The 12,654-nt window shown below is 50.0% G+C and overlaps 4 protein-coding genes across 4 annotated transcripts; 2 read left to right on the top strand and 2 right to left on the bottom strand.

The window, feature by feature from the left end:
* Nucleotides 1-17: 17 nt before the first annotated feature.
* On the bottom strand, nt 18-1,482 carry P175DRAFT_0503083 (peroxisomal membrane protein PEX14). Its single transcript, XM_040897547.1, has one exon. The coding sequence runs from the start codon at nt 1,390-1,392 to the stop codon at nt 118-120; it is 1,275 nt and encodes a 424-aa protein (XP_040750948.1). The 5' UTR covers nt 1,393-1,482; the 3' UTR covers nt 18-117.
* A 1,295-nt stretch (nt 1,483-2,777) lies between these two features.
* Nucleotides 2,778-4,066, top strand: P175DRAFT_0534001 (PAPA-1-like domain-containing protein; the record flags this gene model as incomplete). The annotated part of the gene is made up of 3 exons (XM_040900102.1): nt 2,778-3,579; nt 3,642-3,748; nt 3,818-4,066. The coding sequence occupies 3 exons, from the start codon at nt 2,778-2,780 to the stop codon at nt 4,064-4,066; spliced, it is 1,158 nt and encodes a 385-aa protein (XP_040750947.1).
* Nucleotides 4,067-4,148: 82 nt separating this feature from the next.
* P175DRAFT_0559112 (uncharacterized protein) lies at nt 4,149-5,022 on the bottom strand. Its single transcript, XM_040900893.1, has 3 exons — nt 4,949-5,022; nt 4,741-4,801; nt 4,149-4,633 (listed from the first exon to the last, which is right to left on the bottom strand). Exons 1-3 carry the CDS (start codon nt 5,001-5,003, stop codon nt 4,525-4,527), a joined length of 225 nt encoding a protein of 74 aa, XP_040750946.1. The 5' UTR covers nt 5,004-5,022; the 3' UTR covers nt 4,149-4,524.
* Nucleotides 5,023-5,186: 164 nt separating this feature from the next.
* On the top strand, nt 5,187-12,484 carry P175DRAFT_0483079 (uncharacterized protein). The gene has a single exon (XM_040895520.1). The coding sequence runs from the start codon at nt 5,392-5,394 to the stop codon at nt 12,304-12,306; it is 6,915 nt and encodes a 2,304-aa protein (XP_040750945.1). The 5' UTR covers nt 5,187-5,391; the 3' UTR covers nt 12,307-12,484.
* The last annotated feature ends 170 nt before the right edge of the window (nt 12,485-12,654 follow it).

Raw genomic sequence — 12,654 nt, 5'->3', positions numbered from 1 at the left:
TTAAACAAGGCGCGCAGAAAAGAAAAAAAAAAAAAAAAAAAAAGAAAATTTAACTATCACGCATGCATTTCATTTCATATACAAGAAAAGGAGAAAAGGGGGAAGGGGGGCGGGGGTTTACTTTACATACGACGAGACACCCGCGATTCTCCCACCCCGACGACTTGTAGGAAAGTTCCTCGCACTGAGCAAAGCGCCCTTCACGCCACGGATTTCCGCCCTCACGCTTGAGATTGCTTCCTCCTCGCCCTTGCCTACGCCTGGGGTCGTGGCGCTGACCGCCTCGAGAGGAGTAGAAGTCGCGCTGTATGCGCCGTAGCTTGCTGTCGCGCTGTAGGTGTTCTTGCTGTAGAGCAGGCCATCCAGGTAACGCTGGAGATCAGCGAGGCGGCTCCGGGTGGTGTCCTCGAGGGTGGTGGATTGGTTCTGGGCGTCGGCGAAGTCGCGCAGACGGGAGCCGATGGTCTCCAGGCGTTTTTGGTGTGTTGTTACGGCTGCTGTGGGGTCTGGGTCGGCTGGGTCTTTTGCGGCGGTGGCGGCGGCGGCGTCGGTGGTGGTGGTGGTGGTGGTGGATGACTGTTGCGACCCGCGCTGGTCATGGGGCGGAGAAAGCTCTTGGGATGTTTGCGTGCCGATGTCTCTGTGGAAGAGCTCCGTCGGGTCGGAGGTGATGGATTCGACGTCTGCCTCGGGGGTGTCGTCGTCGTCGTCGTCGTTGTCGTCGATGATGGCTGCTGTGGGGTCGGGACGTTTGGAGGACAGAAGTTCGGGGGGGATCCGGGAGACGTTTGCCTCGAGCTTCTCGTTGAGTTTCTTGAGGTTTTCCTCGGCGGTTTGGGCGAGGTCGTGCCGGGCACTTGTGAGGGTGGCCAGCATGGGTTTCACGAGGTATTCACTTGCGCCGTAGATGCTGGCTCCAAGGCCCGCGGCGCCATAGAGGGTGTATAGCACGCTTTGGAGGGTGACGAGGGGTGGGGGTTTGGATTGGTGGACGAGGAATTCCGGGTATGTGATGATGGGGGGCACATCGCGTGCGGTTGAGGGAGTGGCGATTCGACCGCTAGGCGAAGCAGGAGTGGTTCCTGGAGAACTGGAGGGGGATCTCGCAGTTGAGGTTTCTGTGCCGGGAGTGGTGGAGGTGGTGGCCTCGGGGTTTCGCGACACGCCCAACAAGCCTTCGATTTCAGGGGCGGTTAGACCCTTGGATTCAAGAAAGGAGATCTTGCGATCCATGGACGCATCCCGAATTGAATCGTCTTCCAGGAATTTCGATGCCTGTGCTACCAGGGCTGCTCGGGAGGTATTGTCCTCCTTATCGGATGTTGGCGACGGAGTAGAATTCCGCTGTTGCCATTGCGGGATTGAGGGGGGCTTGGGGCCAGAGTATGACATGGTGAATTTCAGAGATGCTATGGCTATAGGGAGATGCAAAGGTAGTCCACAGCTCTTGTAGAAAGAATCAATCAATCCATGTGAGCGAAGGAAAGCCGTTGGTTTCGACCGGCCTCGGCTTGTTGCTTACGAGAATCCTGGGGTTGGTAAAACCGGTAAGTTACCGGTACGTTACTGGTAAAAAACAGTAAATACAAGAAAATACAGCACGGTCGTCTCCATGATTTCCATTTCGAGATATATATACTTCCCCCAGATAAGTATAACAGACTATCTCGATACTACAGATACTTAATTTGATGAAATAAAGTAGATCAAAAATCGTCAACTTTCAGCCGTATCTCTCGGAAAGAGATGTTGGGATGAAAGCCAGAGGGAAAGAATGCCGAGACCGACTCACCGCCCTGGCAAAAAACAAACGTATTCAATTCAACTTCATTCTTATTGGAATCATTCATCCAACAAGTAACAAAGTGCAGCAGCAACAGCAGCATTGACAAACTATCTTCTCTCTTCTAATTTTTAATTTCGATCGACTCGCAGTAGTGGTTGTCGCAGTACGATTCTGAAGTCGTACTGCATCTTCCAACCCTCTCTTCCTGCAACAAGAAATCGTGCTCAGGCAAACAGAACTTACTGCGCTATATTCACCTGGTCCAACCACCATCTCTTCTTCTCTTGCGTGAGTTTCTCTTCTCCCTGGTTTTATTTTCTTTGTTTATATACCTGTTCTTCCATCGCGACCCTTGTGGATCTTTCCCTCTTCCCCTCTTTCCCGATCCCTTGTCTGTCCACTGGTTCCAGGAGAATCCCGATTTGTCCGGTACCAGGAATAATCCCCTAGGTCCGCGGTGTTGCGCGCGAGAAATTGCACCAACTTGCATTGGCATTTCCCGCGGGCTCAGCCTGTCCTCCGTCCCTCACCATCTGGGCTTTGGCATCGGACCGGAATGCTCCCATTGGCTCCATCCTCGATGTTGGTTTAAAGCGTCTAGGTGGCGCAAGAAGATGTGATAGGGGTCGAGGACCTGTGCCTTTCCGGGTTGCATCTTTCATCCCCCAAACACTGGCCCACGTAGTCGTCAGCTGTGTGGATGGCTGTCTTTCGATTGACCTCCAAGTGCCTCTTTCCCCCCCAAAGGTGATTGATTTCCTTAAGAGGTCTGCACTTTTCCCCTATCGTCGAACTTTCTTAGTCTACTCCAAATCGGGAAATTCTCCTCATCAAGGCTCGTCGCAATTTGTTCTTTGTTTGCGTTCTCTAGAATTTTCGTCGGCCGTTTGATTCGCTCCTTCAACCCCTCACCATCACTCTGGGATCCCTGATTCTCCCTTTCCCCCCCCCCCCCCCCTCTGTAGAGGCACAAAATTCTTTGCTGCTTACAATGTCCTTGCGTCGCTCGCTTCGTGCCCGTACTGGACGGGATGATCCACCAATCATGGAATCTAATGCAAGTGTCAGGTCAACTCGACTCTCTCGTCCTGTCGCAGCTGCTTCGCCGTCAGTGACAGTCGTTCGAACCCCGTCAGAGTCGCCCGAGGGCACAAGACGATCGATTTATCTTACTGTCAAGATGCCATCAAACAAGCTTCGTGAAGTAACTAGTCGTAGCTCACGGGACGGCGCAGCCACTAGGCGCTCACACAATGTCTTTACTGAGAATCCTATTATTACCGGCCCGCGGACTAGTCGGCCCAAGAAGAAACTCGTGGAAGTGAACACGAGCGATGAGGATGATCTTGAAGACCAGGAAGAAGATGAGATTGATGATGAAGATGCGCCGGCAGAAGATGACGACGATGAGGATGCTGATGCCGACGGCGATGTAGACATGGATGATGCCCCACCACAACCGCCAGTGCCCAAGAGGTATGCAAAAACCGCTGCGAGCGGTGGATCCAGGCCGGTAAAGAGTGTTGAAGCGAAAGAAATGGAACTCGACGAAGATGAAGATGACGACGAAGAAGAGCTCTCCGAACCAGATTCTGATGCCGAAGGCGAGCCCGATGATCAAGACGAGGGTGTGACCAGCAATGCTCTTGGCGGGGAGGACTTGGATGAAGAGGAGGAGGAAGATGACGAAGATCTCGACAGCGATGATGAAACACCTGCTGCTGGGGATCTCAGCAGATTGACCAAGCGACAGAGGGGCTCGTTGGGCAATGACTTTTTGCAACTTCCAATGGGTAAGCGACGATTCCCATGCGATTGGCTATTTCTTAGATATCACAGACCTGACCAGAAACAGAACCTCAAGTCAAAAAACATTTGACAGCCGAAGAGCGTGCTATGCGTCGCGCCGAGATGGCCCGTCGTCGAAAGAACCTGAGTGAAAAGCGGAATGAGGAAGAAAAGGTACGCCTCGAAAACGCTCCTGCGTTATATCTCTGGGTATGCTTTGGGGCCGCACTGACTGGATCATAGATGGATACTATTAATAGGCTACTACGGAAGCAGGCACCAAAACGGCGTGGCCGCATTCCTGCAGCGGAAGCAGCCGAGGCAGCCTCTGCCGATCATGAAATTGCCGAAGTCGAAAGAGTCGATCCGACTATGGTAAGATGGGTTAGTGGGCATCAAGGGAGCCGAGTTGGTGTGCCCCAGGAGTGGCTCGGCACTCCAGCAGGACGTATCTTTGGAGAAGGGCCCAGGAAACTCGTCGAGGAGCTATAAGCCTGACTGCCTAGTAGTTACCGCAGAAGTTGAGTACGGATTAATGGCGCTCTCAGGACTAGGCGTATTAGGATTGATACTTGTCACGGCAGGATTCTAGGTTATTATTTTGGGGAAAGGAGTATGTACATCTCTTCTAAGAACTATAAATGTCAGGCTAAGTGAGCTCCCCCGTCTATTTTAAAGCTTTAAACATCTTGCAGTAGGGAGAAAGCTCGCAGCTCCAGCCTCTTCTGCTCATCAAGCGAGTGCATTGGTCTCTGGGGCAGATTTTCCCGCACATAGATGTTGGACGGGAGCCAGCCCTTTCAGCACATGTAAGTGACTGCAGAGTCTGTCTGTCTGTCTGTCTTAGAACCTTCTTTCTTCCGGGACTGCCATTTTCCATTTTCCAACCTAGTAGACATCTACCTAAGCGCAAGGGTCTTCTTGTCTTCTTGAACAGACAGACAGGCCTTTTATGTCCTGTCTCCACCACCCGGAGAACCAGAACTAGGCGCAGGAGCTGAAACAGGCTGTTCTTCTTCCTGAGATTGTTGCGATTGCAACTTATCTTTAAGTTGATTCCTTTGGACAGTCAGTCAGTCAGTCAGTCAGCCAGCCAGTCAGTCAGTGGAGGATTTCCGGGGAGGCTAGGCTATGCGCCACTATCTAAATTTTTTTAAGCAACGTACTGTTGGCTCTTTGTATTCTCGGTTTGGAATTCTCGTAATGCAGGCTGGAAGGTGTAGTACCCTGTGATAGAGAAGGATTGATCAGCATCAGCATCAGTCCCAGTATGCATGCATGGATGGACAATGATGGCATTATTATAGGTAGGTGTTATATTATGTATCGCTAGCTGGTTTGCGCTGTTGGAGGGGGGGGAGGGGGGGGACTGACCCGTCGCAATGCCTACTCCGATAGCTAGAGTTGCAGGAATGAAATTTCGACTCATTGTGAAAAGATGATTTACGGAATGTTGTGTGTAAAGAGAGGAGAATTGGTTGAATCCGGGAAATGAAAGCAAAGGTAGATGGATGTCTTTTTCTCGGGAGGGACGGGACTGAATCGATCGCCAAATGAGAGCGCCATTGCTTGAAAATTGACTCCCGTCGCGTCTCCCCACATTATCGACGCGTCTAACAGACCAGACCAGACAACCACCCAACGGTCTGGATGAGAGCTTTGCGTCTAGCGAGATATTTGCTATTATATTCCTCGGAGTTGTCTGGCTATTTTCAGAGTGACGAGCTTTCTTTTCTTTTCTTTTCCTTTTTTCCCACGCTACAAATCACAGGGTGATGAATATCTAGGGAGATGGGCCACCAGGTCCGCCTCTGCAAATGGAATCATGGCGGGAACGAGGTTTTGTCCCGGACTCCGATGACGAGGAAGGATTCGATACTCAGGATACGAAGAAGAGTCAAGATTTCGATGGGATTTCCGGTACAATCCCCGAGCCCACGCAACATAGGACGCCTTCGTTTTTGGGCGACGCGGTAGAGATCGAGGGAAGGGATGGTACTCGACAGGACGATCATGCCCTGGTGGAACAGGGCCAGGATGAAGAAGCAGCTTCAGATGCTGATAATGTGACGATTTGTTCTCCGCGGGGTGGAGGGTTAGATCGGTTTTCGCAAGAGTTGCGGCACGAGGAAATCGCGGGACTTGATAACCTGGAGGAGGGGGGAAATCTTTTAGGTGAAGATACTCTTCCTTTGCACGACGACAATGTTGAGCCTGGACCCTCTGGGTATTTGCAAGAAGCTGCGGACGATGATTCTCCGTCAACGCCTCGGCCTAAAAAGCAGCGTGATATTTTCGATTTCCCCAGTTCTTCTCCTGATCTATTACAGCTTGATCATAGGCCTTGGAAGAAAACGGTTTTCTCCCCTGCTGACAAGATTGACGGTATACCGCATCTGCAGGGCGCACCCTTGGATGATTCTCCTCTCTCTTCTCCGCTGTCCTCGGTTCACTCCTCGGCCCTAGAACTAGATGGCCAGGAGCCTACGGAACAACAGGAGGAGGAGGAGGAGGAGGAGGAGGAGGAGGAGGAGAAGGAGCCACCTGAGCAGACACTGGAAGATCTACTACCCTCGCTCGACATCCCCGAGGATATTCTAGAGGAATTGGCACCACCAGGAACAAGAACGTTACGCCAACGCAACCCTATCCAACTGCATCCCTACATTCTTGAGGATGCACGATATCAAAGACTTATGAGGGCCCGGGGTCTCAAACCAGTACGTGCACCTCAATATCACCAGCCAGCCCTCCCCAGCGCCAACGGGGAAAGCCAAGATTTTCGTCAAGACGCAGGGTCCACATCTGACACCCAGATGACGGATTGCCAATTCCCTCCCTCATCTCCACTCGATTCCCGGAAATTAGCTGAGCTACAGCTGCCCTCAAGACCAACGGATGGTGGAAAATCACATAAATCCAAACAGCCTATTTCCCCCTCTGACCCTCCCCCAAACCATACCGGGCAACGTTCACCAAAGAGACGAAGGGTAATTGGTCCGCAAGATGATACTCTGCGTACAAATATTCCACGCCCTCAAGTTATGATTAATAACCTGCAGTCCCCTAAAGGGACAGGTTCGGCGTCTATTTTTGATATTCCCAGCCCACCACGCTCGGGAAGTGTGTCTTCTCAGAGTACGCAACAGTTTACTGGCTTTCGATTTCCACGTGGGTTTTCACCACCTGTCATTACGCCGAGCACAGAAACAAGAAAGGAAACAAAGGATATCAATGATGCCGATACGATAATGGATGACCGCGGGAGCGAAATTGACGAAGACGTGGCTGATACTAGATCAACTACTTCCCACACCCACTCGAATCCACACGTGGATGAAGAGGAGGAAAAAGATGAAGAGAAGAACGAGGGGGTGAATGATGAAGCAGAGGTTAAAAGATTGCAACGGAAAATAAAGGGAGTGCTGCCAGCTTCGTGGCTTCGATTAGACCAACAGAAGCAAAAAGATGAACGCCTTAAGGCAACGCAACGCAGTCGTGAGAGAATAGCAAGGTTGGAGGCGGAGAATGCCAAGGGCGTTGCCAGAAAGATCACCAAGAAACAGTATTCGTCAACGGAGCCGAGTGCGAGAGAACAGCCGTCATCCCTTAGATATTTAGTAGAAGACAGCAGCGAGGAAAGTGGGCACGAATCGAACAATGCTGATGATACTGGGTCACGCCAACTCCTAGCAGAGTTACTTGGGCTTGAAGATACAACCCTTGATCAAAGCCTGGACGGTGATATCCCCGAAGACAACCGCATTGATTACATGCTTCCGTCTATGTCCCGCAATCCTCCGCTTTCGCAAAGCAGAAAGCATCACAAGAAGAAGCGGAGATTGGAAACGAATAACGCTGGGTTCGATCATTACTCCAAGAAGCCTCGGCTTAAACTGCAGTCAAGACTTACTGATCCTATCTACGGAGCTCAAAAGACGAAGAAGCGGTCTTCTCGCAATCTCCCAAAATTGGGGATCTTGGATGCACCAGATGTGGTCTCACGGCCGCGGAGTGAGCAGCCTCAGTTCTTGAGAGTTGCTGCGAGGAAAGCTCGTTCTCGTCAGGATAGGGGAAGACAAAGCCCCACCCATAAAATCTTCAGGTTGGATTCAAAACGAGACACGGAGGATGCGAACGCTTCGTTGCGCGAATGGCGTACGGGACTATTGAAGCCGGCAGATTTACCCAGAACCCCTAGCCAAATGTCCCGGAGACAACCGTTAACGGATCTTTCTACAAACAAAGGAGATAAAAGAGATGCCCCTTATCAAACGGGGATGGGAACAAGCAAAAGTGGAGGGCATCAAATTCGACAGCCCGCTCAACCAAGCGAGACTAGCGCTTCTGCAAGGACTCCTTCAGCTTCAGCCGCTTCTTCAGACCCAACATCAAAAGCTCCTACTGCTTCAGCAAGGTCTGGGAGACCTCAAGTGGGAGACAATCCATGGGTCGTCCAGAGAAAATTTGCAGTGTCGTCCTTAAATCGAAACACCCCACGGCCTGCCATTCCAGAAATTGTGAGCCTAGCAAATACATCTGGATCGTCTTCTTCATCATTTCAGAAGTCACTTGCATTGTTAAACCGGGATTTTGGATCCCAGAAGTTCCCTAGAGCCCGGCCTAGCAATCTGGTTTTGGATCGATACCTTTCGGGGAGAGCTATTCCTGGCGGGTCTGAGAGGAACAACCTTGAACTGAACAAATCTAATGGTCATCAGCTAGAGTCCCGCTCTGAGCCGCCACGCCGCCAGTTAAAGAAGCGGCCTCCAAAGAGACTTGATGCCGGTGCAGCTGCAGACCAGGCGCCTTCTATGCTACTTACTCCAGACGTGGAATTTCCCGAGTCTTCAAAGCATAAATCTCCCAAGGACAACCAGTTCCAGCTAAGCAGGACAGCTATAGGACTAAATGGGTTCAAAACAACCTATCCTGTAGATTTTAGCATTAGTCCTTTGTACCCCGGGATATTTTTTCACGAGTCAACATTTATTGGCAGCGGAGAGTTCTCCCGTGCCCTGCATGTTACCAGTCGAGATCTTGACAAGAGCGCTAGCGTTTTCTATATCACAATTGGTGACCATAATCTTCGCTGGAGCCAATGGAATGATACGGTCTCATCTGAAATTGGCACGGTTTTCGAGCGAATCATGGGAGAAATTGAAGAGCCAGGTGGAAAGCCAGGGGAAGCCGCGCGAACGAGTGACGACTCGGCTTCAAACCTCTATCGATCATTGGTCAAATACGTTTCAGAATCGCTGGTTTTTGTTGACCCGGTTGATAGAACTGGGCTAGTTGCCAGAGCGAATGGCTTGATCTCCAAGCTAATTGACGACTTGTCCACTTTGGCTTCAACCACTGGGCATGATGTGGAGAAGCTTATCAGGACTGCTTCGTATAACACTGTGTTTTCTAATCAAATATCCCAGATCGCAAGCCATAGTCTTGTCACTTCCACTCTCCGCAATGAGGCGTTTGAACTGGTAAAGTCGGCATCCCGACAACTTATCGGCCTTCTTTCAAGCCCCACGGGGCAAATAGGAATCCAAAATTTTCTTACGGCCAGCAAGTCTCGCGAATGGCGCGATGCCGGAGTGAAAAGCGGTTACCCTTCTGTTGACGCTCACGTTATTGTCCAGCACTTATTACGCAGTGACGATAGATTTGTGGGGTGTTTTGAAGACTTTGTGACTGATGCTTATTCCCTAGTGGACGTTGGAAACCCAAATGAGAAGGACATCACCAGTCTTGAAATTGGATGGCAACGTGTTTTTACAGCTCTACCACTATATGAGATCGATAAGCTTGGAATGGCTCAGACTGGTTCTCGTTTCCGAGGAGGTAATGAGAACTGGAAAGCCGTGAAGCGCCTACTACGCCCGGCCTTGGAATGTTACGATGCTGTTTCCGACAAACAACCAGTTTCGTACTATAATTACTGCCGAGTTCTGTTCCACAGATGCTTTGTTCTCGTCAACGGCTGGGGCTGGCGCGATTGTAAACCTATTCTTGACACGCTCTATGACTTCTTTGCGAAGCGAACTCTCTACAATCTCAAGCACGAGGAGAGCTACAGATCTCCCGCCTTCCTGGACCAGCTCGATGGGAACCCATTCTTCGAAGTCCTGCCCGGTGATCCGTGCTTCCATATACTGCTAAAGATAATTGCCAGTGGGCTACGCTTTCTGTCTAAGATCTATGACAAGAAGAAGATTCGGAATTTTGCGTGGCGTCTATTACCGAACCATGGTCGTGTTTATCCCAAGGAACAGTCTATCCATCAAGATGATCTGGACGCACTGAGGAACCACCATGATCTACTTTGCACCGTGTACTCTTCTGTTCCAGATGGGTGTCGACCTAGGCTAGAGACAATCAAGAACCTCGTACATCCTGCTACCTCACACCGTGAAACTTGCAATATTAGTCTACGTTCCTGGACTAGACTTGTTAGATTCAAGTTATCAACTAAAGAGGATGTTGCCGGGCTGGAGCCGTTCGCAGAGTGGCATTGTTACTTTGTTACCGAGTTTCTGAAACAGCATAACCTTGCTCGAAAGGAAGTTGAGGCACAGAATTCCGCGGGCCAGCAGTTTCCCCAGCAGTTGATTGAAAGAACAATTGCTCAAAACCAACGCCAGATTGAGTCCTTGCTGAAGACTGCTCTTCAGGGTATGCAGAGTGCGATCAAGACTGCTCCCACCCTCGACCATGCTCAGAAGATCGTTTCCGAAGTGCCTATAACCCCGATATTGGGCCTGTTTAACCCGAAAGTTCCTCGTCTGGACGCTACAGTCTCTGAAGCGCTCCAGATGATAATGATGTACGTGCAAAAGTGTACCTCGCTATCTACGGGAATATCGATGGCGAAGATGGACAAAGCCCCAGCTACAGTGGATGATGACAGCCAAGAATATGGAGACTGGGCTGATATCGCCGCAGCAGCATACGGTGATGGATTTACTTCTGTATCCCCGGGGGTTGAACATGTGGAGAAGATATTCCACCCTGCAGTATCTCAACTGGTATCTAATTGTTTTGGTGAGGATCATTGTCCCGAGGATATGATTCTCTTGAGTGTTGTGAACTGCTGGACCTCTATTGCCCAGACCCTCGTGCAGCACGGATTACGTCGCTGGGACAGTTACCTCAGTCCTTATGATGGTCAATCCTGGGTATCACTTAGGTGGACAACGCAGACGAGAAAATTCACTTCTCAATTTCTTGCGAGTTGTATCGAGAAAGACAGCCAGTTTGCATCAGAGTGTAAGGTGCAGATTCTTGGCATGTGGTTGTCGAGTCTGGTGGAGAGAGTATCGATGCTTAAATATCAACACCGTTTAACCGAAGCACTCTTAAATCAAGATGCCACGGACCCTGTTCTTCAAAATCTTCCATTTTCACGAGATCCCCAAGACGGGCGCTATTCAATAACCCTAGAAGATATGAGCCAACGCCGTCTGTCTCTCATCTCGTCTCTTCTGTCAAACATGCGTGTGCATATCCAGGACTTGGACGACTCGGAAAGTCGAGAAGTCTCAAGCATTCGACAGGAGTATAGGGAGCTTATCCAGAAAATGATGTCGTCCATGAAATCCAACTACCAAGAATTGGGGAATGGAGCAGCTAGCGTTCAAGGAGCATATGTTGATTTTGTTCACCGGATTGTAGGATTTCTACAGCAACACACTAGGGATATCTGTCCTATTGATCCGTTCTTTACCGACCCGTCTTCATTCCCTCTACCGTCTGCCGATCCAACTTACATTGTTGCAAGATTGAAGAGCTACGAGCCAAAGCTTTCATCCGAGAAAGTCGCGAAAACACTAATCATTTTCGTCCAGGGCGTCTCTGAACGGGCTGCCTTGGATGGACAGCAATCTTATCTCGTCAGTCAACTACATGCATCCATGGCGGATACGTATGAGGCTGGAAATCCAGACCGACCTACTTTGAGAGCAATCCTCCTCCAGTCCGTGTTCCCCGCATACCTCGAAACGGCATTCAACAACCCGGCCGCCTGGGTTCTCAGCCGGCCGATTATCGAAACCATCTCTCTTCTCTTCAAGGACCTACTCTTCAACATGGACACCACAGACTCAAACTGTGTCGGCTCCGTGGGAAGCATCTTCCATTCGGTATTCGACTCATCGCATCAAGCAATGCAACTCATTACAGAAACCCCCGATATGCTCCAAGACCCTACCGTCCTCTTAACCACCACGACTTTCCTCAAAATGATCACGTGCGCGCTCCCCGCCATCGACTATCTAGACCGAGCCACAGACCTAGACGAAACACTCATCACCCAGCTCCGCAGATTCCAACAGTTCTCCATCTTCACCATCGCACACCTGAAAGATCAACCCCTGGTACACGCTCCTCCAGCCATACCAACACCCAATCCCACAACAACCACACCCCCAATCTTCACCAAAATGATCTGCACCTCCGCAACTCGTGAACTCCAAACCTACCTCAACGACAGCTGGTCCCGCCACCAGGGCAGATACTACTTCACTCGCCGTGGCGCACACCAACCGCAAGAAGTCGAGATCGAGCCCTCGATCGCTGCGAGGCTGGATGGGGATGGGGCTTGCTCGCCCGTGGAGCGGCTTCTCGATGCCGCGCAAGGGTTAATAGACACTATGGCTGTTTTGGACTTGTTTGGAGATTCTACATATGAGTATGGGTATGGGTATGGGTACGAGTATGGATCCCCATCTTATTAGACGGGATGATGATGATGATGCTTATCCTGTTTGGAATTCATCCATGTTTTCCTTGTGGGCTGCGGTTTAAAATGACAAAATGATGAATGTATATAATGATGCATTGTATGTTACGGATCGTATATCTGGTTTAATTGCTTGCTGCTTAGTACTTGAATGAATAAATGATTGATAGAATAAAGAGTCTAGAAAGAATTATAGTATATAGAAAAAGACCAGATAGAATAAATAGATAGATAGATAGTAATGTTATTTCACTAACTAATCAATAAACAAGACAAGACCCTGGTACTTATCGTTGGAGGAATAACAAAAAAAACAACACACCATCCATAGCTATGCGAGAGT

The sequence above is a fragment of the Aspergillus ochraceoroseus genome, assembly GCF_002846915.1.
Source record: "Aspergillus ochraceoroseus IBT 24754 chromosome Unknown P175scaffold_6, whole genome shotgun sequence".
Taxonomy (NCBI): domain Eukaryota; kingdom Fungi; phylum Ascomycota; class Eurotiomycetes; order Eurotiales; family Aspergillaceae; genus Aspergillus; species Aspergillus ochraceoroseus.
Note: the sequence above shows the minus strand (reverse complement) of the source record. Positions and strands in the feature narration are given on the sequence as shown.